This window comes from Ixodes scapularis, unplaced genomic scaffold, assembly GCF_016920785.2.
Source record: "Ixodes scapularis isolate PalLabHiFi unplaced genomic scaffold, ASM1692078v2 PGA_scaffold1__304_contigs__length_218370807, whole genome shotgun sequence".
In the NCBI taxonomy this organism is placed as follows: Eukaryota; Metazoa; Arthropoda; class Arachnida; order Ixodida; family Ixodidae; genus Ixodes; species Ixodes scapularis.
In genome coordinates, this window is record NW_024609846.1 from 100,469,941 (window position 1) to 100,496,769 (window position 26,829).

Consider the following 26,829-nt stretch of genomic DNA (forward strand, 5'->3'; position numbering starts at 1 on the left):
AGTTCGGGGATGCTCCCTATTCAACTATTCAGCTCATACGAAAAAAGGACAAATGCCGCACCTCTAACATAGTTGTGGTTAACGCGCTTGTGTCTGTCGTCTCTTCTTTCACGCTATCTAGCTTACTATGCACCAGTCAGCACGTTCTAGTTAGCGCGGTGCCGTGGTGCAAAACTTTTGGTCTTACCTAAAGGAGGCTAACGTGGCTGTCCAGATTGCACACGACGTCAGAGTTCAGTTTGGACTCGCGTTCTGACTGAAGGAATACGACCGAACAGTGACAGAGTACACGTGTTCAGGGTATACCCCGCGTCGCCCTTCTGTACGATATGAGCCCAAAATTTGGCACTATGGCCTCACTATCTCTAATCTGTCGTACCCATTCGCCTGTTTTTGAAAACAAAAAAAATCTGTTCAGTGTTCTGTAAACTTTGTTTCGCTCGCTGTCTAGGGTGGCGTGGCTGACATTACGAGCAGTTGGGGTTAGTCAAGCAGCGACGAACTCTCAACGTCAAGGTGTCCGTCCTAATCAAGATAAGAGGAAACGCGCGGGCGAGCTGGTGATGCATAAATATGCAACCCAAGGAACCGGAAACGAGTTACGAACACAAACGCACAAAACGTGTTTCTTCATCAATCAGGGTCGATACTAAACCCCATAATAAAAAAGACTTGCCTCAACTCCGAACTTGTAGAAGAAGTAGTTCAGCAGGAACTTGAGGGCTTCTCTGATGCCGTCATCGGCGTTTTGGCGAGTTATCGAAGGGAACACAACCCCAGGACGCGGCTCGGGGAGACGGTTCCGTGCGCGATAGAAGCGCTGCCGATAGCGAATTATGGCGTGGACCGAGAACACAACGATGAGAAGGATGTATCCCTGTAAGAGAACAAAAGCTCAGATGCCTTCTAAAGCATACGCGGCACAAAATAGTGCGTCGTGTACGTCAGCAGCATCTCTCCCTGTGTGTGTTTTTAGATGTAAAAAAAATTAAAGACGTTTACAATGCCCTGTAACCCCGAATTAGAGCGCAGCTCTTGAGGAGGAGGAGGGATGGGTACTGAGGGGAGAAGGTGGAAAGTCCCCCACTAGAACATGGGTGTGGATCGACGTGTGCTTAACGCAAGTCGCAGAAAATGCACATCTTTGGTGAGAGCACCGTGTGCAAATTTGGCGAGAATTTAGCGGGGCAATTTTTTCCCATAAATTTAGTGGGGAAACTTTTCCGCTAGATTTAGCGGGCAAATGCTTTCCGCTAAATTTAGTGGGGCATTTTTGCCACTAGATTTAGCGGGGAAATTTTTTCCGTTAGATTTAGTGGGGAATTTTTTGCGTTAGTGACGTCACATGTGACGTCACTTATGACGTCATCAGTGACAATGACGTCATCTTCGTCGTCACTTGTAACGTCATCAGCGACGTCACCATTGACGTCACGCGTTTTACAATGCACCGCGCGGTTACGCTGACGGCGACGGCGACGCCGCTCAATCCGGAAACGGGCGCCTACTGAGAACTGTGCTCTAAAATACTTTATTCAAGTTTTGTGGATAAATGAATAACTCATTTTCGTTAGTTTTCGGAGAGTCCCCCATATGAATATCGGCATCCCCCATATGATTATCACATCAAGTTAAAATAAAATTAAAAAAAAAACTAAAGCAAGGTTCCCACATAATGTAGACTCTTCTCTGTCCAGTAACGTGAATACTACACGTACTATACACCCCCATGGAGAAATAACAAAACGTCGCCTGGGAGTTTTGGGTGCTTCCAGAACATGCTGAATCATCTAAGCTTCCAGCGGCCCCAGTCTTGGTGCTATACTATCTACCTTACAAAAAAAACGTAATGAGCGTTTTAAGGTATTTAGGACGACTCTAAGAACTCTTCTATTAAGTAACACCGAGGCAAAACTTTAATAAAAAGACAGAAAATGCGTGTTGATCAAACATGCTCACTGGTCAATCACGAACTGCAACATACAAGGCCGGTGTCTTGATATGACTGTTCCGGTTGGTGTTCCCTTATGTCTATACTCGACATTTTCTTATGGAGGGTCGACAAGATGGTGTTGAGTTTTCAAGTATAGGCTCGTGATTTCCTAGACGTTGAGTGCGCGTGCGAATCTTCGTCATCCATAAGTGTGAGCACATGGAAGTAGCACAATGAATGATTCCGGAAATACGCAGTGCCTTCCATCGTCTTTTCGACGCACTATACGGCAATCCGATGTATACTGCGCGTGAAGGATTATCGATCCATAAATCGACGAAGCGGCTCATGTTGTTTTCACATTATGCGATTTGGGAACGAAAAGAAAGCATGACAACAGAACAGGGTCGCTGTTATGTGTCTCTCATGTTTTCTTTCTGTTCTCAACTCGCTGCGGCAAGAGAGGATGAATTACACCGTCGCTTCCAGAAGGTATGGCGTGAGTGTAAACAAGTCAATGCAATGTGCGGTCGACAAGAGGCTTTGTGGGATTTTCCAGAAAAGTCTAATTGCTCACCTTGCTGTAGAAAGATAAGTCGGTGACCTTCTGGAAGCCAATCCAGACCCGGCCGTCAATGGTAGAATTAAACGGCGCCGGGAACACCGTAACGTTGCTGTCGATTCCGTACACGCTCTGAGAAAAAAGAAAAAAAGGAAAAAAACCTTACGGAATAAATAATACGCCATCCTTGTAAGCGTAAATATTACTAAATTATAATAGGATCTAGAGTCACTGACATCTGAGGAAGCGCACGGCGTGGACTCCTTACGCTTCTTGCATTGTGATTAATTCTTCGACCTTCTTATCACCTAATGTCGCAATCTGATTGGCTGGGGAGCGGTAATGAGATGCACGGACACCCCACGCCGTGTGCTTAACCTGTGCAGGGACTATAATTTGATTGGCGACTACCTCGTGAGTGTTGAGGCTTCCGTTTCGGCCTCCGGAACAAAGCGTAAAAATGACAAATTTATCAGTGACGTTTTGTCGGGTGATAAATCGATTTATCTGTATACTATAGAGGCGAATAAATTCTTAAAGTATTAGCAAAATATAAATATACGTTTGGCAAGAACAGTTGGTGGAATTTGTATAGCTTTTGCGTTGCCGGAACGGTGCGTTTTAAAAACCCGTTTTCTTGTCTTAGATTGAAATGCTACCAACTTATAATCGACTGAAAAAAAATAGTGAGATATGTGTTGTATACCCAGAAATATATATATATATATATATATATGAACCGTTCCGGGCCTACCTGGCCTGAAACATTTTAAGATCACTTTTTTGGCAACCTCCTCGACCAACCCCTTTAAGGACAATATATTTCTGTGAATATATATATATAAATGTGAGACGTTGGGCAAGGAAAAAAACGTTGGCGGTTTATTTTTGTGTTTTGAATATGAACTGAGGGGACTGCCAAGGAGCTTACAGACTGCCGCAAACAAACTACACACACTCATTCTCCACCGCCATTCAAAATCTGGGAAAAATGCAAAATTACATTATCACGTGACGTCACAATTTCCCCGCTTAAATCTATAGCCACCCCTACAAAACGCGCTTACCAAAATGTATTCGTAAAGATGTAGAGCCATTCCCCCTCACTTAAAGATGGAGAACCAGCAAGCTGTTATTTTCACGACGTCTAAGACGATGCCTAGAGGACGACGTCTAAAACGCCCAGAAGAACGACTTCTTGCACGATCTCAAGGACGACGTCCAGAGGACGACCTCTAGGACGACGTCTAGGAAAACGTCAATGACAACTTCTACGATGACCTCGAGGACGACGCCTAGAGGACGACGCCTAGGATGACCTCAGGGACAGCGTCTAGGATGGTCTCAAAGACGACTTGTAGAACGACCTTGAGGACAACTTTTAGAACGACGCCTAGAGAAATGCAGCCTTTCCAATCTGGTGGAATCCAGAGTTGAAAGGCTGGAAAGGTTGCCGCCGTCGCTTATAGATGGCGGTAGCTGTCTGGAGTTTTGTTTCGAAATTTTTCTGTCCGTGGACACGATACTGGGGAAACTAGCCCTTAAAGGAGCTGTGCTTTGCTTAAATAATTTCGGAGTCAATGTCTCAACCTTTCTGAAGTGAACAAAAACCGCTTTTGCCTGCACGTCCTAGTTTTTATTTTAAAAATGGACAGATGAGGTTTTCGGCACCTCCTATCTCCTTCCCCACCTTCCGAGTCACGTGCGCTGTGACGTCAATGGGGGTCGCGTGGTGTTCCGGTGAAGCTCTCTCTCTAGAGCCATCAATGAGCAGCGAGAACTCATCCGCTCTCGACCGCGTGACTACGTGCTGGCGGGCGCAGCGAGAACAATATGGTGGAAAAAGGACAGTCTCATCCGGGTCCGGCCATACTCGTCCGGCTCTATCCCCTTCCCCCTCCAGCTTCTGACGGCTGTTCGCGGGAGCAGATAGAGCTGACGGTTTTGTGGACCTAGGATAGATGGCGCCACTAAAACTCCGTATAATAAAAGTTTGTCGATGATACCAGGTTTTTGACGCATTTTTATTTATGTTGGAACGACAACATTTATAGAAAAGTTACCTTTTATCCAGCAGGTATTTGCAGAAATTGCTATCTTTCTACGAGAAGCCCATGAACGTCATGCGGCGTGTTTCTCATGGCCTCCGCTCGCGGCTGCAGGTTGGGGAATAATCTAATTTTTGCCTCGCGATTACGCGCCGGAATCGGAACATTTCGAAGGAAGCAGGTGTGTTTTCTGTCCTTTGTGACAAGACGAACAATGTCCAAAGTAGAAGATGCTAATTCTTTCAACGTTAAAATCGTTGCAGAGCTCCTTCAACAGCTCCGATGTAAAACGGCAAACAACCGAGACAGTATAATAAATCCGACACACCGAGCTTAGCGCGTATGCTCTTGTCGAGATGGTAATAGTGCGAGGCTCGAACAAACTGACCGAGCAGTTGGTGTGCCAGCCGTGTACGTCGACGAAGCTGAGCTGGTAGACCATTTTGGCGAGGAACAATATCGATGTCCATACAGAGCAGCAGTGAATGAGAAAGGGCTGAAGCCATCGAAAAGGGAGTGCCACAACCACCACCAGCACAAAGATGACGTGCACTGCGGACACCTGCAAAAGAGGACCCTGCCAGATATATACGAGTTACTAGATAGACCCCACTAAGAGCATCCGCACTCTGTTCCACAATTTTCTCCTGGGCGCCGCCATGTTGGTGCCTATACTTCACTTCACATTAGCGGGTAATAACAAACGCACAAAGACGACGAGTACCATGGCTATGCGGATCGCGAGTTCGTCCGCGTCTTCTGCAAAGGGTTGGTGTGACGTCGGAACGCCAAGTTCTGATTGGCTCGGATTGGCTTTGATTGAAGGATAGTTAGTAAACCTCCTCAAGGCAGCTTGTTTTAAAGATCTACCCACACTAAGCTTCAATCAGAGCCAAGCGGAGCTCGGCGTTCTGACGCCACCACAACCCCCAGCAAAAGAAGCAGACGAAATTGCGCTTAATTGGCTTCGTCGGATCGTATAGCTTTGGCTGCGGTCGGTCTTGGCGGGAAACGGACAGGCGATCGTTTGAACTCGAAAAGGCGGCTCGCCGAGCCTTAGATATATATACGACATCAGGAAGCTCAGGCGACAGAAGTGTTGCTCTGTCACGGGGACTATTTTCACATTTCTGGAGACCGAAATCCCGTTACCTGCGATCTCGGACAAAGCTCCGGATAACTGGCAACAATGATTGTCAGCACCAATAAGATGGCTGAAATGTCCTTACTGCTAAGTGTATCTTATTTAGTGGTTCTATGGTGTTATCCGTTTGTGCCGTGCCAAACGTGCACGTTAGAAATCTAGAAAAGGGGATATAATAAGGCTTTTTTCTTTAGTGTTTGCTCTTAAGGGCTTCTGTTTGACTCGCAATGGACCCTTTTCAAAATGACGCATAGATTATGCGCAGTCGCCATTAGTTGGTTTCATCGTTTCCGGCGTGAAGGCCGTGATTGGTTTCGATTTCGCGCGGAGCACTGACGCAGCACTCGCGTGGAACGCGCATTGATCTGAGTACAGTCCGAATGCTGACGAGGCGCTCGTGTGCAAAGCGTGCTCACAGTGCATGACCAACTAATGGCGGCCGTATGTATTCTATGCGTCGTTTCGAAATTTCGAAAGGGTTCTATTGTACTATAGTGCAATCCACTTATAACGATACCACATTCAAAGATTTTAACTTTAAATTTTAACGATAAACGATCAGTTCTTAGAGGACCATGCGTGTTTGCCTGGGGTATAAACTCTAGGTACAACGATATTCTGTTATAACAATCACATTTTTGAATTGTCTCATTATTGTCAGAAGTGGACTGCACTGTACCATTATAAAAAAATGCGCGAGTATAGTATACGTGCATACATATGCTGAAAATCCCGCACATCGCCAAATGTGACCGATTTATCGGAACCATTTTGGCTAGTGCTTCATCAAATTCGAAAATCGGTAACACAAGCAGCCTGCCTAGTAGCAACTCACATCAGAAATTGCGACCCCAAAGACAGTCAGGAGAACGACCTTGGCCATGTGGATCTCCAGCAAACGCCACACAATTTTCCTGCACTTGTAAAGCTCGCGGCCCAACAGCCAAAAAATGGATGTCCATGAGCTCGTGCGCCCTTTTCCGCGACCTTGCAAAGACATGCGAATACAGAAATGTTAATCGGACTATCAAAAGCGGATAGATGTAGGTAACACGCAAACGGAACATTGAACCTGCCCAGTGTCTGGTGCTCGCTTGCCACTTTTGTGACGCTTGGAATGGATAAGCTTTATTCAATATGGCGAGAAACTGGAGGAGGAGATGAGAGAGCGCGGAGACGTGAGAACCAAAGGCAGCCAGGTTTTGGCGTCCCCCCACTCTCCTTACAATCAGAGCTGGGCGCTTTGACGTGCCCGCAGGCACTCATCTCGTCGTCTTTCTCAATTTGTCACAGTATAACGCACTTTGGCTGGCATATAAAAAAAAACAAAAAAAAAACAGCATAGATGCATTTCAAAACTTTGTTGCATGTCTGCTTCGCAGCAGGTCTTGCGGAAAACCACTCAACAGACATGTCGATTTAAAATTTTATTATCACCAGAAGTATAAAGCCTGTCAAATATCGCAATGATGGTTGCAGAAGATAATTTTTATCTTCTCTTCGCTCCGCGTGCTGCTTCGAAAAATGTACAACCCGCATTTATTAATGCGATAGCATTAGTGCCTACATGACAGCGAAAAGCTGACGTCGTCCCCCTGAGGAAAACACGGTGGAAAGGGAAGCGCGCTGCTTAGAAAGGAGGAGAGTAGCGAAGGACAAAGGCGTGAGGGAGGCGACGTCACGGGGCGGAAGCCAATGCGCGCGCGGGCAACCGGTGAACAGCGAAAGCGGCGTCAGGCAACGGATGCCGCTGCTGTGCAAGGCGGGCGAACGAGACAGAGGAAGGCAAGCAGCGCCTAGCTCTGTTGGTTGAAATGCGGCGCAAGAAGCGGACAGCCGACTCGATGTCTGCGTGTGACAAAAGGCTGGGGCGCGAAGCGCGTTCGACGAGCCCCCTTCGCCGGAAGGAAATTGAAGGAAGATCTATTGGTGGATTCTTAGGGATTGCGTTAGCATGACCCTTGGGAAACGCCACACACGCCCGCCTTTGGGAAATGCTAACACTGACCCCGTAAGAAAGCCAGAAAAAGAAGTAGCAAAAAATAAACGAAGCAAAAGAGAAAGCCAAAAAAGAAAGCCGAAGCAGAAAAGTGAAGGGGTCAGCGTTAGCGTTTCCCTAAGGGTCATGCTAACGCATTCCCTAAGGATCCACCAATGGATCTTCTCTTTTTTACTTTAGAGCGGTCGGTAACCACATAATCAAATATTAATCGGTCAATGAATCATTCTATCTTAAATGTGCCCCATGCGCCCTATGACACGTTAAATATTTTTTGTTTATTCAAAATACCCATAAAGGTCCTAAGTTCGGGTATTATACAAGAAAGTGTAAGGAAGGGGAGGGAGTACATAAGAATACTGAAAGTAAATGATGTAAGTATGACTGCAAAATAAAATGAACCAAATACGTTAAAGTAATGAACAAGGATATAAGTAGAGTACAAATAAGTAGACAAGAGAGAAAACTAGATGTTATTGTCAGTGCACAGCAGTTCCAATTTTGTTAGATCATCTTCAGACGCTATTGTGGTGGTAGGTTACTCCAACTTAACTAGAAAAATATCAATCTTGGTGTGTTTGTGATTTTTTTTTTATTATTTCGGTGCTATCTTAGATTTGTTGTTAACTTTAATTAACCTGAACAATTTTTTCTCATGAGTGGTATGGAGACTACTTAAAGTTTTACGATCACACGTAACCCGTAAACATGCGAGCACATACCATTGCTATGAAACCTTTTACGAACCAAGCGCATGAGAATAACTACTTGAGGGATGTGCATTCAACACGACAGCTCCTTACTTGAGTCTGATCTCTTCAATGGGTTCTTGAAATGGTAGTATTTACCGCGCTCAGACGCCCAACGCAACTTTAATTCTGCGAAAAGAAAAAGAAACAGGAATTGACAAATTGCGATTGACTGAAATTTTTGCAATGACAATTTTCTGTTTTACTTCTTTTGACTCACAAAATTGCAATCAAAGTGTAAAAAGTTTGTTTAGAAACACCGAGGCTATCATGGTTATCACCAGTTATAACGAAAATAGTCGGAATGGAATAATTTATGCCTCGATCATGAAACCTTTATTAGAGCAATCCGCTTTACTTCTATATCCAAGTAAGTTTTAGCCAAACGCTCCAAGGTCTTACCTGAACCACCGTGAAATTACATTACAAATATAAAAGAAACATATCAAAGTTGTATGAACAACTTTAGGAGTCCAAATTGAATTGTTAGCATATTTTTGTATTTAACTTCCCCTGAATACCGTGGACCACTTTTATGTCTGGAAACTCGTCCACCTCAAACACTCTGCTAGAAGACCGAACATCTTTGCTGGCAGTACCTCGGTATCTGTCTGTCTTATGGTTGATATAATTTTGGTTGTGTTAAGTATAGCCAGCTACGAAGCAGGAACTTTTGACAGATAATGCACTAAATAAAATTTTAGTTTTGCCGACAGATCGGGCGGCAGCTTAAGGTTAGTAACAAGGTTCCCCCTGGTCCGCTTTCAAGCACAGCGCTTGCAATACAAGAAGAGCGCTTGAAATGCACTGGCAATTGCTATCCGCGAGGGAATCGACCTCACTTTGAATGACGAAGTAAAAAAAAAAAAATTAGAGCTAAAAATAAAGTGGTTGGACATTGTTTTTCAAGCGAGCGTCAGAAAAGCCATAGCATTCCAGTGCAGACTTCATTTTTATACCTTTATTAACATTTATTTCGCTTTTGTTATTTTCCACGTCAACTGATTCATTCTCAGAATGTTAAAAAAAAAAAAAAAGCTTGCACAAACGCATTTTTTTTTTACTGCACGCGTTTACACAGAGGTGCCTTCGAGCACGTGCACTACGAAACATATACAAAAGGGACGTAGCAATAACCGGTCGGATATCATTTTTAACAAGGCGCTATAAGGAAATCTTATGATTATCATCAGATCCGTGTATAAGGTGAAGGCACTAAATGCCATAATCGAGTGTAATAGAGTGGAAGTATGTTGCGACCGGGCCCAGCATTATATATGAAGCTGTGAAACTGCGCGTAATAAAATTGTTATCGCTGTCCATCATTTGCTTAATGCTCGCGTTGTTATCGGTGCGACAGTGACTCTTTGAATCTCAAACGTCACGACACAAGCACATGTCCGGACGTTACATCAAAACGCGTCTTTATGGTGATGGTAATTTGCTGCTTGCTGACGGAGCGATAAGAATAAGAGTATAATTCGGTGTACACTTCGATATTGGGGGGGGGGGGGGGGGGGGGGGGGGGACGTGGGCGGGGGCACCTTTTGGTTCTCCTGCTCCGACGAAAATGCAATACGTGCATCATTATGATACATCGTCATGGGACTCATGTCGTCCCTGAGAGTTTAAAAAGGCCCTGCAGCGATATTGGGTAAAACAACGTCGTAAACGTTACCTAAAAAAAAAAAAAAAACGAAATACGTTATTGGTTATTTGCAAATAAAAGGAACGCATGTTCAGAGCGGAGCCCGCAACGCCAATGCAAACGCACAGCGCTTGCCTTTCATCCTATGCGCTTATTATAAAACACTATAGTGTGTACAAGCAGAAGCTTAACTTAATTACCATATCTATTTTTACATTTCCACCTGAACACTCACAAGAAAAGAAAAGCTCGAAGAAAAACGCAAAGAGTTATATGGTGCCTAAAAACAACAAAATAAAATTTGAAGTTTTTTTTTTTTTTTTTTAGGTTTTGGGACGAACATGAAACGAGTAAGATAACTGTTACCCGTTATTCAAAATAGGTAACGTAACTACATTACACATAACTGTCTCGAATAAGTAACGAGTGCATTACTGCGTAAAGGTCGGATCACACACTTGAGTGAGTCGGACTGAGCACGACTGCAACGGCTTGCAACTTTGATCGTTTTACGGGTTGCCATGGCAACAGCTACATCGGCTCCAACAAAATGGGGTAAAACGCAAGTGTGTGAATCGCCCTTTACAACAAAACGTAAAGCGTTACTGCCAACACTGGGTATGTGTCTGACTTTACACAAACTTATTGGCACTGGTGGGACCCAAGTGTACTCGCACGCAACGTGACTGACCAAGAAGCTTCTTCGCTGCGGCCTAATTTCAGGGATAAAAGCAGGCGGTTTCTTTGAGTCTATCTCCTTCGCAAAACTTGATGACGAAGTTGTGGGGATCAGAGTATTAAAATTGCCAACAGGTATGCGATCCCTGGGATACCGTCATCAAATCTTTGCGATCCCTGCGATGACGATATTTAACTGCGGCTCGCACCGTGGACACGAGCACTGCGTGAGCATTCGAACTGGGCTCGTGACTAATCAATGCCTAGACATGCATTCGGATAGTAGCTCGTGCCCAATCTCTGCGATGATTAGAATAACCGAATTTTAACAGTTGTGTGGAGCTCGGCACGTGCCCTGTGCTTCGCCAACCCCAGTCCGTGGTTACGGTAAACATTGGCGGCGTATAATCGGTTGTAGATTACGAGGGACCTCTTGTTTTATAGCTACGAGTTGAGGGAGTAAACGCTGCTCGTTTTCATCCAATGTTTTTCCTTCGACTGCCATTGAGTGGAGAAAATTATAGGAGGACGGGGGGCTTAATCTTCGTCTTTAAGAGTGGAACGCGATAGCGAAACATATAAACTCCCGCTCGTTCCCAGGCCGTGCAAGTGCGCCATGTGTGGCCTAATCAGTAGCGTGTCCTCGCAAACGAAGGGTCGTGGGTTCGAATCCCCCCTAAAATTCTTCGAACTATTTCCCTAAGACAAACTAACTACTTTAAGAAGTGAAATCAGTTGAAACATTCAGCAAACTATAATTCACATTGCATCTAATCACTCTCATTCCACGCGTGACGTCACGTTTCACGTGAGCGTAGTGGGTTGTTTGAAATTTTCGCGCGAGGTCCATGTGGCTGTGACGTCATGACCCTATCGACCTATCAGAATGTTTCCATTACAACGCCGCCGAAGCCGGCTTTTCTGCGACCTTAACGCTGCCGCGTTAAAAATAATAACAAAAGAAACACAGCTGACTCGTGTTTTATGTAAGGTGTCAGAATTGTTTGTTGTCCGGAAGTTGTTTACGGAAGGAGTGAAAATTGTTGCATCGCTGCGCCTGGCGTGGTGAGTCTCGACTATATCATTATCGTTCTGCAGCGAATCATATTGCGGTACTAACCGTTAAGAACACAGAAGATCCCATCATGAAGCAAGAATAACATAATAAGCCGCACCCTGCGTCTTTTAAACTGCCGCTTACTATAGCCTGGTGTACGAGCTTTATATGTGAGGACTCGCCAGCACTTGCTTTTGGCGGTCGAGGCGTGGCGTGCAACCTGTGGAGCATCTACTGCTGCATGTGCCGTGGCCTCGTCGGCAGTGGCATCCTGCAAAGATTCTGAGGGGCCGCTCTGGCGCCAAACGTCAGACTCGGAGGCTTCTGGCACACGTAGACCTGAACCCGCTGTTGGCGCGTTAATTTCTTCTTCGGAACCACTTGGGTAGCTGCGAAAACAACCGCGAAGGGGGTGCGGTATAGGCTATTGTTAGACACTTAATTCCAAAATGAAGGCCGACGTACAACCTCGGGTTTCTTCAGGGAAAACAATTAAGCCTCTAAGGGCTCCCCTTTCCTAAGTTGCTAGGGTATCCAACTTTGGGCAAGGTAAAAAGTGTAGAGGATATAAGAAAGGAGAAGCCGGGCAAAAGCGGAAAGCGCGAAGTGTATACGCCGCTTTTTGACTGTACCTTAAGAAAAAAATCGCATCAGGTTCGAACAAGACTCGGCGTATTTCTATATCGTAAACACAGCTGGCTATAGCATCGCCAAACGCTGTGGTGTCGCCTACTTCGTGCCTAACAGACGATTAAATGAAGGTGGGAAATCAGACTGCTAGGGCGATCAAACTCCGAGATGAATCACAAAGTGTGATCCCTCACGGAAAGCAACGTAGGCAGCGCGAAAAAGTTACTGCTCGTGCGTTATAGCCAGCTGTCTCCACAATAGTGCATGCGTGTCTTCAAGTTTTCCGTCGAAGACGTGCCCAGATATTCGAGCATGAGTTCATATATGTATACAAGCTGACTCGTAGCTGGAGTTAGGTGGTTCAGCCTAATTTCTCTTCAAACGCTGTTCCTATTTTTCTTTTATTCGCTGGCGGTGTTTTTTTGTCGTCTGCAGACTTCTCCAACTGGTCGTGCTCTTTTGTTGATGCCGCTCTTTCAAGGCTCTCTGAATATCTGCTTGACGAACGATAATGCTTACGAGCAAACTAAATCATTCTGAATTACGGTAGAAAAAATGAAAGCCGCTTACAACTCCCTGTAACACCGAATTAGAGCGCAGCTCTTGAGGAGGAGGAGGGAAGGGCACTGGGGGGGGGGGTTAAACTAACCAGTGGGGGGTCACGTGACGGGTCACGTGACCCCCAGTGCCGATGATGTCATCACTGACGTCACTGATGACGTCATCACTGACGATGACGATGCGGGTACCGATGACGCCATTAGTGACGTCACTGATGACTTCACCAGTGATGATGACGATGACGATGCGAATGTCGGTGACGTCATCAGTGACGTTGCTGATGACGTCATCAGTGATGATGACGTCATCAGCGAGTGATGAGTGATGATGACGATGCGGATGCCGGTGACGACATCAGTGACGTCACTGATGATGTCATCAGTGATGATGACGATGACGATGCGGATGTCGGTAACGTCATCAGTGATGATGACGATGACGATGCGGATGCCGGTGACGTCATCAATGATGATGACGATGTGGATGCCGGTGACGTCATCAGTGATGATGACGATGACGATGTGGATGCCGGTGACGTCATCAGTGATGATGACGATGACGATGCGGATGCCGGTGACGTCATCAGTGATGATGACGATGTGGATGCCGGTGACGTCATCAGTGATGATGACGATGACGATGTGGATGCCGGTGACGTCATCAGTGATGATGACGATGATGATGTGGATGCCGGTGACGTCATCAGTGATGATGACGATGACGATGTGGATGCCGGTGACGTCATCAGTGATGATGACGATGACAATGCGGATACCGGTGACGTCATCAGTGATGATGACGATGACGATGTGGATGCCGGTGACGTCATCAGTGATGATGACGATGACGATGTGGATGCCGGTGACGTCATCAGTGATGATGACGATGACGATGTGGATGCCGGTGACGTCATCAGTGATGATGACGATGACGATGTGGATGCCGGTGACGTCATCAGTGATGATGACGATGACGATGTGGATGCCGGTGACGTCATCACTGAGGATGACGTCATCGGGGGGTCACGCGACATCGGCGGGGGTCACGTGACCTCGGGGGGTCACGTGACCTCGAGGAGGGGGTCACGTGACCTCAGGGGAGTCACGTGACTTCGGGGGGTCACGTAACCTCGGGGGGTCACGTGCCCCCCACGAGGTCACGTGACCCCGGTGGGGGGCTCGCGCGGTGCATTATGGGACATTTCCCATGATGCACCGGGGTCACGTGACCTCGGGGGGGTCACGTGACCCCCACGAGGTCACGTGACCCCGGTGGGGGGCTCGCGCGGTGCATTATGGGACATTTCCCATGATGCACCGCGCGGTTACGCCGACGCCGACGCCGACGGCGACGCCGCTCAAGCCGGAAACGGGCCCCTAAGAGCTGCGCTCTAAAAGAGAGATGCGTCTGAACAGCGTTGCCTCGCTATGGAGCAAGCGTGGCAAAGTTTGTCTAAGGTAATTTTAATGGAGCCCATGAGGGTCACTTGAGGAGCCTTCCTTATTCGCGCACACGTTTAAAGGCCGCGCGACGTGCACCCACGCCCGTGCGAAGGCTCTGAAACCGACAGGAGATGCGCAAAGTCCGAGCAAACCTTTGCCACCTCAGCTGGCCTTGTCCAGACACCTCTCTTCCTCAAAGTTAATACTCCACAGGTTTTTTTAGCTACCTCAACTAACTATATTTTCTGACTCCCCGGCCTTTACCCTTTCCGGTATGCTATTTAGTATCGCGAAATTCATAATAGTTAGTGTGAAATCGGCAAATTAAAATGATTAAAAAAGTCAAGATTAAAAAATACCAAAACTTTTCAGTGCCGTGACGTCAGTGGTAGGCAGGCTTGCCAGTCGAGCAACCAGTCTAAAAAATAGAATATGCCAATCATTTGTTCCGTGCTGGAACGCCGGTTACTGGAGCGAGCTTCCAAGGCATTCATTTGACACCATGAAACTGCTTAGAATCAGTTGGGAACTAATCCTACAGTCCAAAGAGTGAACCCCTGCCTTCCACTGACGTCACTTTTTCGTTGTTGCCACTAGAGACTTCCAGTTCTAAAAACACGGTGAGGACTGAAACTGTAAATTCAATAACTTCGCGAAAAAACAATATTTTGACCTAACATTTGGGATACTATTTTAGCAATGTTTGTTTGTGAGTTTAGCAAAATTTTAAGTAAATCAAAGACAATTAAAAAAAAAACTGTGAAGTACCGGTGCGTTCCGAAGTGCTTACATCGAGCTCCTATCACTAACTGCGATATTGCCCAGTTCTCAGCCTCGGAACCTGCTCACCCTTTTTCTTGGAGGTCAGTAAACGTCTTCAGCGCCAATAGAGTTTGAAGCCCGCCCCTCTGCCCGGTATTGACCGAGCGGTGAGCCACTTTCCGCCTCGTCCGGCGTCGCCTTAGCTCGATACCCAACTGCTCATAGCTCTCTTCTTCCCACATTACTGCCACCGTGGGATACGATTCCTCGCATTGCAGTCAAGCCCATCCCCCGACATTAGAATCCGATCGTGGATCTCGGAAGACGCTAAAGCAAAGCCCTTCATCTTTCCACAGCACCGCACGATATCTATTACACGGACGCCGCCTTCACCGACGTTATCTCTATCACCTGCACACTGGGCCCCAAAAGAGAGACAGTCCGACACCATGCTCATGTACCCTCCCATACAACGGCAGAGGCACAGTCCATAGCAGAAGCCATCCTCTTACAACCCAACTCCACCGATTTCATTACTATCCGCTCAGATAGTCAAGGAGCCTTCAGAGACTTCTCAACCAACTCCGTACTGGCACACATCAAACACGACCTGACATCCTATATAAACGTACACCCCCCTCTTCAGGTCTTTCTTGAGTGGGTGCCCGGACACCAAGGAGTCGCAAGGAACGATAGGGTCTACGCCCTTGCTCGCGCAAATAAGACTCCGTGCAGCCCTGAATCCTGGCCTCCGGTCTACAACCCGAAAGAGAAACGTGCCGCTCAGCGCAAAGCTCAACGACGGCGCCTGAAGGACCACCGCCTTTTCCCGCCGCACCCTTCCCCCTCCCACCCCTAACTTCACACGCCGCGAGGGTATACGTTCGCCAGGCGCAAACATTCTCTCTGCCGTGCCACTTCATAACCCACTATATTATAAACCACCGCGGAACCTCCAATGTCAGATCTGTGGCGCCTATCCCGAAACCAGCTACACCTACGGGTCTTGTCCTTGAACCCAACAATCTTCCCACTTGCTCCTTCCGCATTTCCTCTGTCCCCACATTACCTTTACCAGGGAGAGCTGGGCCACTCACCCCTCGGACCTCCGCCATGTACTCTAGAGGGCGTGGCGGAGGTCTCCCATGTGCGGGACCCCTTGACTTCGACAACACCCCCAAGTTCCGACATGGCCCGCCAAGGCCCCCGCAGGCCTCACCCTCTAGTAACCACTGCCCGGACATGGGCGGCTCGAATCAATGTTTTCTTTCTTCCTCAAGCGTGCCCCCAACTTCAGATGCTTAAAGGGCAACTCCGGTCCATACTTTCGATTTTGGGATTATGACTGTTTTTAGTGCAGTTAGCGCCCCGAGTTGCAAGGTGTAATTTTTTTCTCGTTATTGTGCGTAGTTTTAAAGATATCGACGTCTCAAAGTTTTGTTTGGGGCGCGGCCGACAAAACCGAAACTAGCCGCTGGAGGTTCCGGCAACACTGGAAATCAGCCGCTATGTGGACGTGACGCCAAGATCGTCCTCGTTCAGCGAGTACGCAGTCCAAGCGGCACCTACCTCTGTTGCGCTAGTCGTCTAAAGATAGAAGGCAAACTGATTTTGTTTTAACTCTGTATATGTGGTAGTTATCCAGCATATGTAGCAAGTGTTAGTGCGTATACCCAAAAGCTAGCGACTGGAAAACCCGTCAACTCGTTCGGTGGCGTACTCGGCGGCCGCCGCCGCGCGTGCGCTATGCCGTGCCGTACTCGTTGCTTGTATACCCAAAAGCTAGCGACTGGAAAACGAGTGAACTCGTTCGGTACCGTACTCGGCAGCTGTCGGCGTGCGTGTGGTCTCCCGCACTCGTCGCTAGGCCTAAATTGTCATCGGGGCTCCGTGGATGGAGCGGCGTTGCTCTACGCCGCGCTGCCAGTGACGTACAGTGCTGGCGCTTTCGCGCGGCGGGTCAGTCCCAGACACGAAGCTTTGAGGCTCTCCGGCGCGTTCCGCAACAACCGAACAGACGTGTGTCAAGCTGTAGACGTCTGTTTTTTCGTTATTTTTTCCTCAGCCGCGTAAAAGCCGAATTTGTAAGCTACGACACTAATTCACCACATAAGTTCGTCCAGGTAGTGAATCTTTGTACAAGTAAAAAAAAAAAACTTTCCGCTCTAAAAAAAAAAAGTTCTTTGGGCAGTCATTTTCTTCTCAAAGCTAGCAAAAGTTTTTTTGGGTCATAAAGGAAAACAGAGAACGTTAGCAAGGTGAGAACACTTTCTTTCCCTTCCGCATTCCCAACCCCACCCACAACATTTTTTTTTTATTAGAATACATAGGATTTTAAGTTTTCCTTCGTAACTTTTGACTAAGGCAAGTGTTTTTATTTTTATTTTTTTGCATTTTTAAATATTATTTTTACCTTCAGCCGAACTCGGGCAAATTAGAGAGTTGTAACTTACAAATCCGAACTTTCGCGATTTCTTTAAAGTCCCTTGTGGTATTCACAAGCGCAATGTTAATTAATACTGCCGCGTAACGGGTTGGAACGATTGGGAGGCGAATGTTTATATCGCATGAGCTTCACGCGCCGGCTGTTCGCTAGTAGTCGTTACGGACCTGAATACTACGCACGAGATTGCGTAGTAAACAAGCAGTGACGCAAAGCAGAACATTGTTTTCGTTTTCATTACAAACTTCAGTGTTTGGAGCTAGTTAGTGGTTGTACTCTACATGCCCACCATTCCCCATTCAACAGACATTCAATGGAGCATGAATGCTCAATCTTCAACACTGCACTTGACGATGACTGTTTTATTTATTGATCAGGATACTTTTATCATGTTTACCTTTTCTGTACATGTATGATGGGCAAAGAGCGACGGCACGGCATCCTTTTTAAGCCTCGACCCCTTCCCTGACAAGCCACAAGCAACCAACACCGTAGGTTTCGTTCGTAACTCTCCGGCGAAAAATGATCGGAGCAGAGCTTCGATCTGGGGGTCGACGTCCAAGGCTTCCCAAAGTCCACTCGTCGAACAGCGTTCACTCACACCTTCTCCAATTTCCGATCCATTGGAAACTTGTGAAAAAGCACCTTTGGGTTGCGCAGCGGCTTGTTTGAGCAGCCCACAGCGCTTTAAGTTGTACTCGGCATCTTTCGAGGAACAGCTGGGCAGTCTTGGGCGCACCGAGTTGCTCGCTAAAACGAGTCTAGGAGACCTCACAAGCAAATAAACAAAAGGCTATACCGAAGCTACACGGGCTACAGGTAAAAGCAACGGCTAAACACGCAATTACAAGCCGAAGTAGCGGTGGTAGCGGCACAAAGAAGCGCGCGCGACGGCTGCGCCGTGCTCCCGTCCGGAACGGAGGAAAAAAAAGGGGACGATGTTGACATCACGGCCCAATGTTGCTTTAGCCATCGGCAACCCGCTGGCCGCCCGCTAAGGAGCAGCGGCTCGCGGCGGGTCGCATTTTTATTATCGGCATTAGTTGAGAATGTGGCGTCCCACGGACGTGAAATTTTGGCTGGGGTCGTATTTTGTGTCACTAAAGCGATACCAGTAATTTAATTCATTTTGAGTTTTGGCCGGAGTTGCCCTTTAACGGGTGAAGGTTTTTATGAGCTGCAGCAGTGTATAAATATTGAATAAAATAAGAACATCTCACGAGTAAGTGAAGTTGTCTTCATTGAGCTTGATAAATTCATTGTGAAAGTAGTGTAGCTGGATGATGGTGATAATCAGGAAGAAGGTTGGCGTTAGCAGCTTGAGGAAAAGCGTGCCCGGGTCTGCCTGGTACACCTCCAGACCAATGTCTTTTTGACTGCAGGTGCAGAAGGAACAATTAGGCTCTCCCATCAGAGTTACCATCTCGAACTAAGTATTTTTTAAAGATGTCAAAGGTCAGTGCGAAACGCGCATTGATATAAACTATCTCGTAGATTTGCTGATATAATGCAAAATCTGATATGCGTATTTGTGAAAGAAATAAGAAAAAATCAACAGACACGACATTATCTTTTACGCGACGGCGAAACTCCTTTGGTGCCCTTCCAGAGAAGTTGTTTGTTATGCCATTATTTGTTTCTTCCAAATAGTTGTTGCTTCGTTGTTTTGTTTTGTTTCCTTTTTACGCCCTGCCCGACACTTAGAAGACTCGTGGTAGCTTTTAAGATTTAGAACACGAGAAACCCTGAAACTTGGTAAGTACAAACTAAACGTAAAAAAATTTGCATGTCTTGATTATATCTAATAAGCTCCGAGAGACACACCATGTGTTGCAGATATGCTGGGTGCACGCTGTTTTTGGTGTAACATGCCTTCAGGAAGTCACGTGACTCCGACGTCACGCAACGCTATGGCATCACGTGACCTCACAGGGCACGTGACCTCGTGACGTCACGCGACGTCAGGATGTCAAGTGACACCGTGACGTCCCTATGGGCCCCATGGGCTACGCGGAAAACAAGTCGTCTGCTTCTTGCTCAGCAGTTGTGGTAGCGTCAAAACGACGCCGAGCTCTGCTTTGCTTTGACTGAAAGGATAGTGGGCAGACCTCAATGCTAGATGCCTCGAGGTCTACCCACTATATTTTTTAATCAGCCAATCAGAGTTCGGCGTTCTGTCATCATCGCAGGTCTCGTACAAGAAGCAGGCGAACTTGCGCTCGCATTGGCTATAACAAGATATGGTCTCAATGAGCCCTTGGGTCAATTCTTTAAAATGTAATGCTGGAGTCTGACGCTGCAATATGACCCTGTAAAGTAATGGTTTCTGATAGAGATGAACGTATAAACATATTCTGTGTAAAAAGTGCGGTTGTGTTTAGATCTATCGATCAAACCGTTGTATGCAGAATTTCGTGTTTTGAGGAACACAGTGGGCGCTGACGTCCGGTTCTGGGCCTTCCAGCCACGCACCTCAGTGCACTTTCAAACCTTAAAGCTTAAATCATATCGATTCTGTACGCCACTGTTTTAAAACACTTGCCGCAAAACCTTACAGTGACGAGTAGTATCAAGCAGAAGCTTACAATCCTACAGGGATCCTCAGGTGATGCTCCCAATATTCGGGGAAGTGCTCGAATTGGTACGAGTAGATGAGAATGAGCACCAGCATCGAATAGATGATGACGGTCAGCCAGAAGCCGTACATCACCTTGATCCACAGCTGGTACGAAACCTGCACGAGTAATACATATTATGCACCTCAAACAGCCGAGTGCATATTGATAAAAAGAAAGTGTTTGTATGTGTGTATATGCACGCTCTCGTGTTCAAACAAAACTCAAAAAAGACGGAAAGTAAAAAAAAAAAAAGAAGAAATAAACAAAAACGAGGGAGGGGAGGAGTTATTAGTCATACACTTTCCGGATAATACATATTTTTTTAATGAATGTCGAGCGGGGATACTTTTCGTTCTTTTAAATCATAGGCCCACGCGCGGTTTACAAACATCTCCACTTTTTCCCACTCTAAGTGTGCATGCACTGCTAGCGCGCAGAAACTAGATTCGCGAGAAGTGTATGTCTGCGCATGCGCTGCGCAGACTGTGGCGCCACCGCAGCAGTATGATGTCACATCTACTGAAAGAGGGCAAAAGAAAAAAAGGGGAAAATGCTACCGGTGCCTTCCCCCTCGCTGGTTAGTTAGGAACGATTGGAAGACACAGACGAACGCACTGGGCGCGTGTGTTGCTCCAATTTCACTTGTTTTCCCTTCGCTGTTTTCTTGATTTCTTTACTTCCAGATTCAAGTTGGGCTAGCGCATTCAATGACGACAATCCCCTAATGTTCGGGACCCCATTGTTCGGTTATAAGCTGCACGAATAAGAACCGAAAGTGCAGAATATTATCGGAGGACATCTGTATTACGCACGGGATCCGACACGCAAACTGCGGCTCCGTAGTCTTCAAACTTCATCGCTTTTCAAATAACCAAGACCTCCGGCGGCGGCGGGTTGCATCCGTAAATCAAAAACACTTTTTTCCAACGCCATCTTCTCGAGTGTTCTCGGAACATTTTGTAAATGTAGCGCGCAGCGAACGTAACGCTGTACCGTTGATGAACATGAGGTGCGCTCGCAAGGTGCGTTTAAGTTTTCCCGTGAGAATTGCTGCTTCAGCTTGTAACTTTTCATAACTTAATTTATCTTACTGCTAATATTTTGCAGTGGTGACATTAACTTAATCTTATCATCTACAACGCTTAGTTGAAAGATCATTTCCGCCTCTAAAAGTGGCTGGAAATTCTCGAAAAGTTATTTCTATCGGTTTTCCTCAATCGCGATCTCCCGGGCGATACGAGAGAGCCGTGAAAGTATGTTGACAGTCACAACGCGACTGGATTCTTCTTATATTGAAAATTAGTGCATAACGTAGCTGGACATAAAAGTTCAACTTTTATTGCTGAAACATGCTCATGCATCGATGTCGAATCGTTGAAGCAATGATCGAATCGTGCCGGGCAATGGGCCCATCTCGGTTTTCCTGTTTTTGGTCCTCGACAAATGACACGCTAGTTGACGTGGGATCCACAAAGGAAACTTTCTTGAAGCCGGAGGGAGCTAGCTACCTTTGATCGTTTCCTGCGACGCTCTTACATCGCGCGTCCTCGTTTCCATTCGAGCTTTTAGTTGTGGACGACACGAAACGCCAAAGATATTCTAGGTGTACGCATCTAAAACGACAAAAAACCTGAAGGGAAATTCAACCGCTGTTAACTGATACAATTGCTTGAGTACTTGCCTCCGATTTCTATCAGTGGCGCATTCAATGCCGCAATTCTCTGCATCGCCGCACTGGCGGATGCCATAATGCGGGGCAAGAAGCGGTCCCAAGGAGTTAAAAAACGCCATCCGCGGAGCACAAGAGCACAAGACGTTCCCTAAGTGGGGTACCCAGCACTTTAGAGCACCCAAATAGCACACCCAACGCGGGAGTGGTGGCCCGAAGACCACTTTCGATAACATTTAGTAACCACTCAGCATGGCCGCGGCACCTGACGCTCGCTAGACGGCACTATCCATAATAAAGCTGTCTATACTCACCTCCTTTAGACTCTTATAATTTTAAGAAGCTCTACGTTTCGACTTACGCGACATTATAATAAAGCCTCCTTAGTTATTGAACCGTGTGTATATCATACATTCGGGAGTTGTGCAAGCTCGCGGTACCAGGCTACGTGTGTGAAAAGAAAACGCCTACGTAATCGAAAGCGGAACTACTTCTTATATGATTTGTCAAATAAAATACACCATATATTATAGAAATATTTATAATTCGTAAGTAAGGGGTAAGCTTTGATAACCTCACACAGTCGCTAAACAACTTGCACCAAGATGAACCAAGATTGACGCCGAGCGGTCGAGGTGATTTTGCGCTGCTTTACCTGGAAGACTGTGACGAAGAAGAGGAAGAGGAGCATGTAGACGATGCGGTACAGCACCACCTGCTCGCCCCCGAGCGAGATGAACATGAGCATGCTGGCCACCACCCAGATCCAGTAGCGCGTGAGCCACTGCTGCACCAGGCGGCCCAGGCGCCGCACCAGGAGCTGGGTGCTTATGCTGAAAGTCACCGTGCTCCCCCGCCGACGCAGGTCTGCGCGGGCGGCGCGAAGACTATGGAACACGTGCGCGATCGAAAGGCTTAGGCTGAGCTAGTTGGTTCACACTTCAGGTAAGGCCAGCTGAACTGGAACAAGCATACACACAAAGAAAAGACCATACACACCGCCCTAAAGGGTCGTGATAGTCGACTTTATACGGTTGGCCAAACCACCGGCATAAGAGCATTGCCAGGCTGTCAACTTCGACGCTGTTGGTTTAGAAACGCAACAACTCCTTCCTTCCACTGCGCTTTTTTTTTTTTACATAAAGTCGAATTTGACGTTGCAACCAGACTTGGAAAGTAATCCGTTACTATATTCCAAGTAATTTTGTAATTGCCGCGTTACTTTTTTGTGGCAGTAATGTGTAATATAATTTCGTTACAAATATTGGTAACGGATTACTTCAACTCTCGTTAGTTAAAAAAAATATGAATATAATACAGAAAATGGAGCAATGTGAGCAGGCAATTCAGCAGCATAAAGATAGCAATTTCAACAATATAGAACACATTCTAAAGAAAAGAATAAAAGCGAAGATAACACGGTTTGTTAAGCAGTGATAGAGTGCAGGCGAGCTGGTAATGAATCGATCTTGTAGACCCTGAGATGGGGAACGTTTTTTTATCGTTCCCCATCTCAGGGTTTAAAAGATGACAATTTTTTGTGTGGCCGGTCACTAGAACCATTATAGAAAAACGTGCAATACATATAAAAATATGTCAAAAAGATAAAAAAAAAAACGCCGAATGGGCGTTGTCTTTTTGATCTCGTAGCGGAGGTAGACGCTGCTACTGAGCATGCGCACCGCTAGCTTTGTCTGCAGAATTGGAAGGATCATTTCCGGTCGCCGTAAGCTAGCGGGATGGCGGGTGTGGTTGCAACTAGAGCACTATAGGAAGTGTTCACTGGCGGCCATAGCTGTGTGCGCGACTGCTGAGTGCGTGCTGATGGCAAGCTTCCACAGTTCTTTTGTAACGTGCATTCCGCACCCTCAAGATTGCCGGTCTTAGCAGCCTATTAATGTGGGCTCGTTCTGAGCATGCGCTCTAGACAGCACCCACAAATAGGGCGGCCAGTGAATACTCCTTATATAGCTCCTTCGGAGCAGAGTCGCGCAATCTAGAACGCCATTTCTCGGCGACTAGCGGCAAACGCCCGAAGGTTATAACTCCGGTCCCAAATGCATGGGAGACGTGAGAAAATCGCTGTTTCTTCAATATTACGGAACAATAGTTTTTGACATAATAAAGGAGCCGTTTACGATAATTTGAGCGAAGTTGTGCGGCACGTAAAAACGTAAGTTTTCTTTAAAAAATTGCCTGAGCAGCATCATGCAGCAGACGACGAGGCGACGTCACAACGTTCACGTGACCCGCTTCAGCCAACTCAAAAGGTCCATCTTCGGTGCGTAGAAAAATCGTCTGCTTTAAACGCCATTGCCTTGGAAATTGCCTTCTAAAATATTTACATGCATCCAATATAATGAGAACTTTGATAAAGTGTTTAGTGCTTTACCAACTTCCCCGCAGACTAGTTTCGAAAACTGTGAACTCGGCGTTTATTTTTTAATCAGCCGTATTACGTCAATCTCCATGTGTTCTCCCATAGGGCGGGGCGCCTCCTGGAACCCCGAGTACCACGTGACTCGCACCGAGCTGCTCTGTCGGCCATGTTGTCGGCAAAACACGCCGATCAAAGGATTGCGTTACTCTGCTCCGTAGGAGCTATATTAGGGAGTTTTCGTAGATCGTTTTCGCCGTCCCGCAAGGCCCTCCGCAACCCGCTACGATAGCGGGAACTCCACAGTCAAGGCTATCGGCGCGCAGGCGCAGTAGCAACTTCTTCGTTGCGGAACGCTTAGCGGAGGGGGCAACGCGGTGTACGAAAACTCCCTATTGTGATCTAATTGGGGTTGTGTGGATATTTAGACAGCGTTTAGTTGGTCAGCCATTTCAAAGTTGCGACGAGTCACTCGCTGTAGATGAAAAATTTAGCCAGTGAAGCGTGTTCTGGATAGGCTGTATGCAGCGGGCAGCCAGAGCGGCTCTCATTGCATTTGCTGCGGGATTAAATACTAATTCGGCATGACACTTCATTGGCCACAAATGACAGCAAACACGGGGTAAATATCAGTTCAGAACGGGAGCCATTTCGCGCTGCCATACCGCCAAAGGGCTAAATCGCCAGCCAAGCCCGCGCCGAAAGCCTTGGGAACGCTCGGAACCGGTCGGATCCTCGAGCCGGCATACGACCGCAGCGCCGCCGCGTACATCCGGGACCTTTCCGTGTCGGCGCCTGATCCCACTATTCCTTTCTAGTATGCGGCGCTTTTTCCACCGCTTGGTGGCGGGTATGTCGACGGGTCATTTCTTGTTTCCGTACTTTATGAACTGCATTCGTATATCTTTTTTTTTTTTTTTGTTAAAATACTGAAGAAAAGCTACTTTTATCAATAATTGAAACGGTTCGCGCCACTTATATTTTGTATTTCGACTAAAAAGAAGCTTTTAGCGGCTCTGACCAGCAGTAAGCCTAGGACCAAAGACGTCACATTTTGCGCGCTTTCGGTACCGCGGGTCGCCCTCGTCGGTGGAGGAGGTTTCCGCGTCGTCCGGTTAAAATATGACGCACTGATATTTAGTTATTCTCTCCGTGCCCGCTGGCTTGCCCGAACTCCAAGAGACGTGGAAACCGCAAAAAAGGTGGACGCTTAAATATGATTGCAGGGCCCTTTAAAGGGATACTGAAGCGAAACTTGAAATACACCTATTATGGTCAGAAATAGGTTCAATATGATCAATGATATTCATAAATCATAATCGCGCGTTTGTATTTTGAACGGATGGCTATATTTTTCACCCTGATGGGCCCGATTGGGCGCGCGCTCAAAAATCGGCCATCGGAGAGCGCGATGCGTCTTGGGATATTGGGCGCATTCGTGACGTCACTTGTGCCGGTCGGGAAAGGCTGCGGCGTGAATGTTGTGGTTACGAGCGTTGCCACTTGGTGGCGCGTCGACGATTTACGACCTGTGACAACGTGGCCGTTTGAGATGTGCAAGGGCTGCACGCACGCTGCACCACGGGACCACGGCAAGTCGGCAACCACGGCAGCACTGACAAAACCAGCTCTGAGGCCGGATTCTCAAAGCGAATTCACGACGAAAAAAGTGCGTACGACAAATTTGAGAGAAAACCCGTGCTCTCGAAACGAAATTGTCGTAACCTTTCCGCAGGTTACGACAGAATCCTACGACAGCTCCGAAGCTGTCTTACGCACTTTTTACGATCAAATCAACAGGGCCGACAGCGTTGCTCAGTTACTTGGTATCGGCCACCAACGGACATTTATTTTTCTTCGTGCTCTTCTCATGCGTCCCGACTTCAACCAGCAAGAAAAAAGGAAGGAGTACTTAAAACAGACCACGACGATCAGGAACGCAGGATCCACAAACACACGAGAAGAGCTATACAACAGCCACGATTCTGCCGACCGAGCGAGCTCGGCAGAGTATAGTAGGCCTAGCAGCAACATCGACTCTGCGCACCGTTGCTCCGGCGGTCCTTGGCCAAGACCGTCTGTCCATGACCGGCTGGCCTGCTGAATGGAATATGCCCGCGCGACCCTTGTGGACCCTTACCGGATGAGTAGTTTGATCCCTGAACTAAATTTCAGAGGTCAATATTTTCCCCTTGTCATCTCGATCTCCTTGTTTTCCGAGACAGCGGTGACGAACGCTGTCGTCGAAAAGGGACTCTCATTGATTCTATCTCCTTGTTTTGTGTGATATAGAGCTCAAATAAACGCCATACGGATTACCTTGGCAACTCGGTATGTACACTGTTATTAGTATGCCATTTTTATTCTGACTCGACGCTACGTCAGTGTCGAGCTATAGCAGTTCGTGGGAGCTACGCGATGTCGGTCTAACGTTTCTTTGTCGAGTGTCATGTCAGTATCGAGTTGCGATCGTAAAAGATCGGTCCAGAAGCGCTTACCGAAACGCTGT

The 26,829-nt window shown here is 46.9% G+C and overlaps 1 protein-coding gene across 1 annotated transcript; it reads right to left on the reverse strand.

Moving 5' to 3' along the window:
• Positions 1-726: 726 nt before the first annotated feature.
• LOC121835785 (piezo-type mechanosensitive ion channel component-like) lies at positions 727-22,691 on the reverse strand. Its single transcript, XM_042290282.1, has 5 exons — positions 22,599-22,691; positions 20,242-20,390; positions 18,877-19,032; positions 2,511-2,627; positions 727-877 (listed from the first exon to the last, which is right to left on the reverse strand). Exons 1-5 carry the CDS (start codon positions 22,689-22,691, stop codon positions 835-837), a joined length of 558 nt encoding a protein of 185 aa, XP_042146216.1. The 3' UTR covers positions 727-834.
• Positions 22,692-26,829: the final 4,138 nt, after the last annotated feature.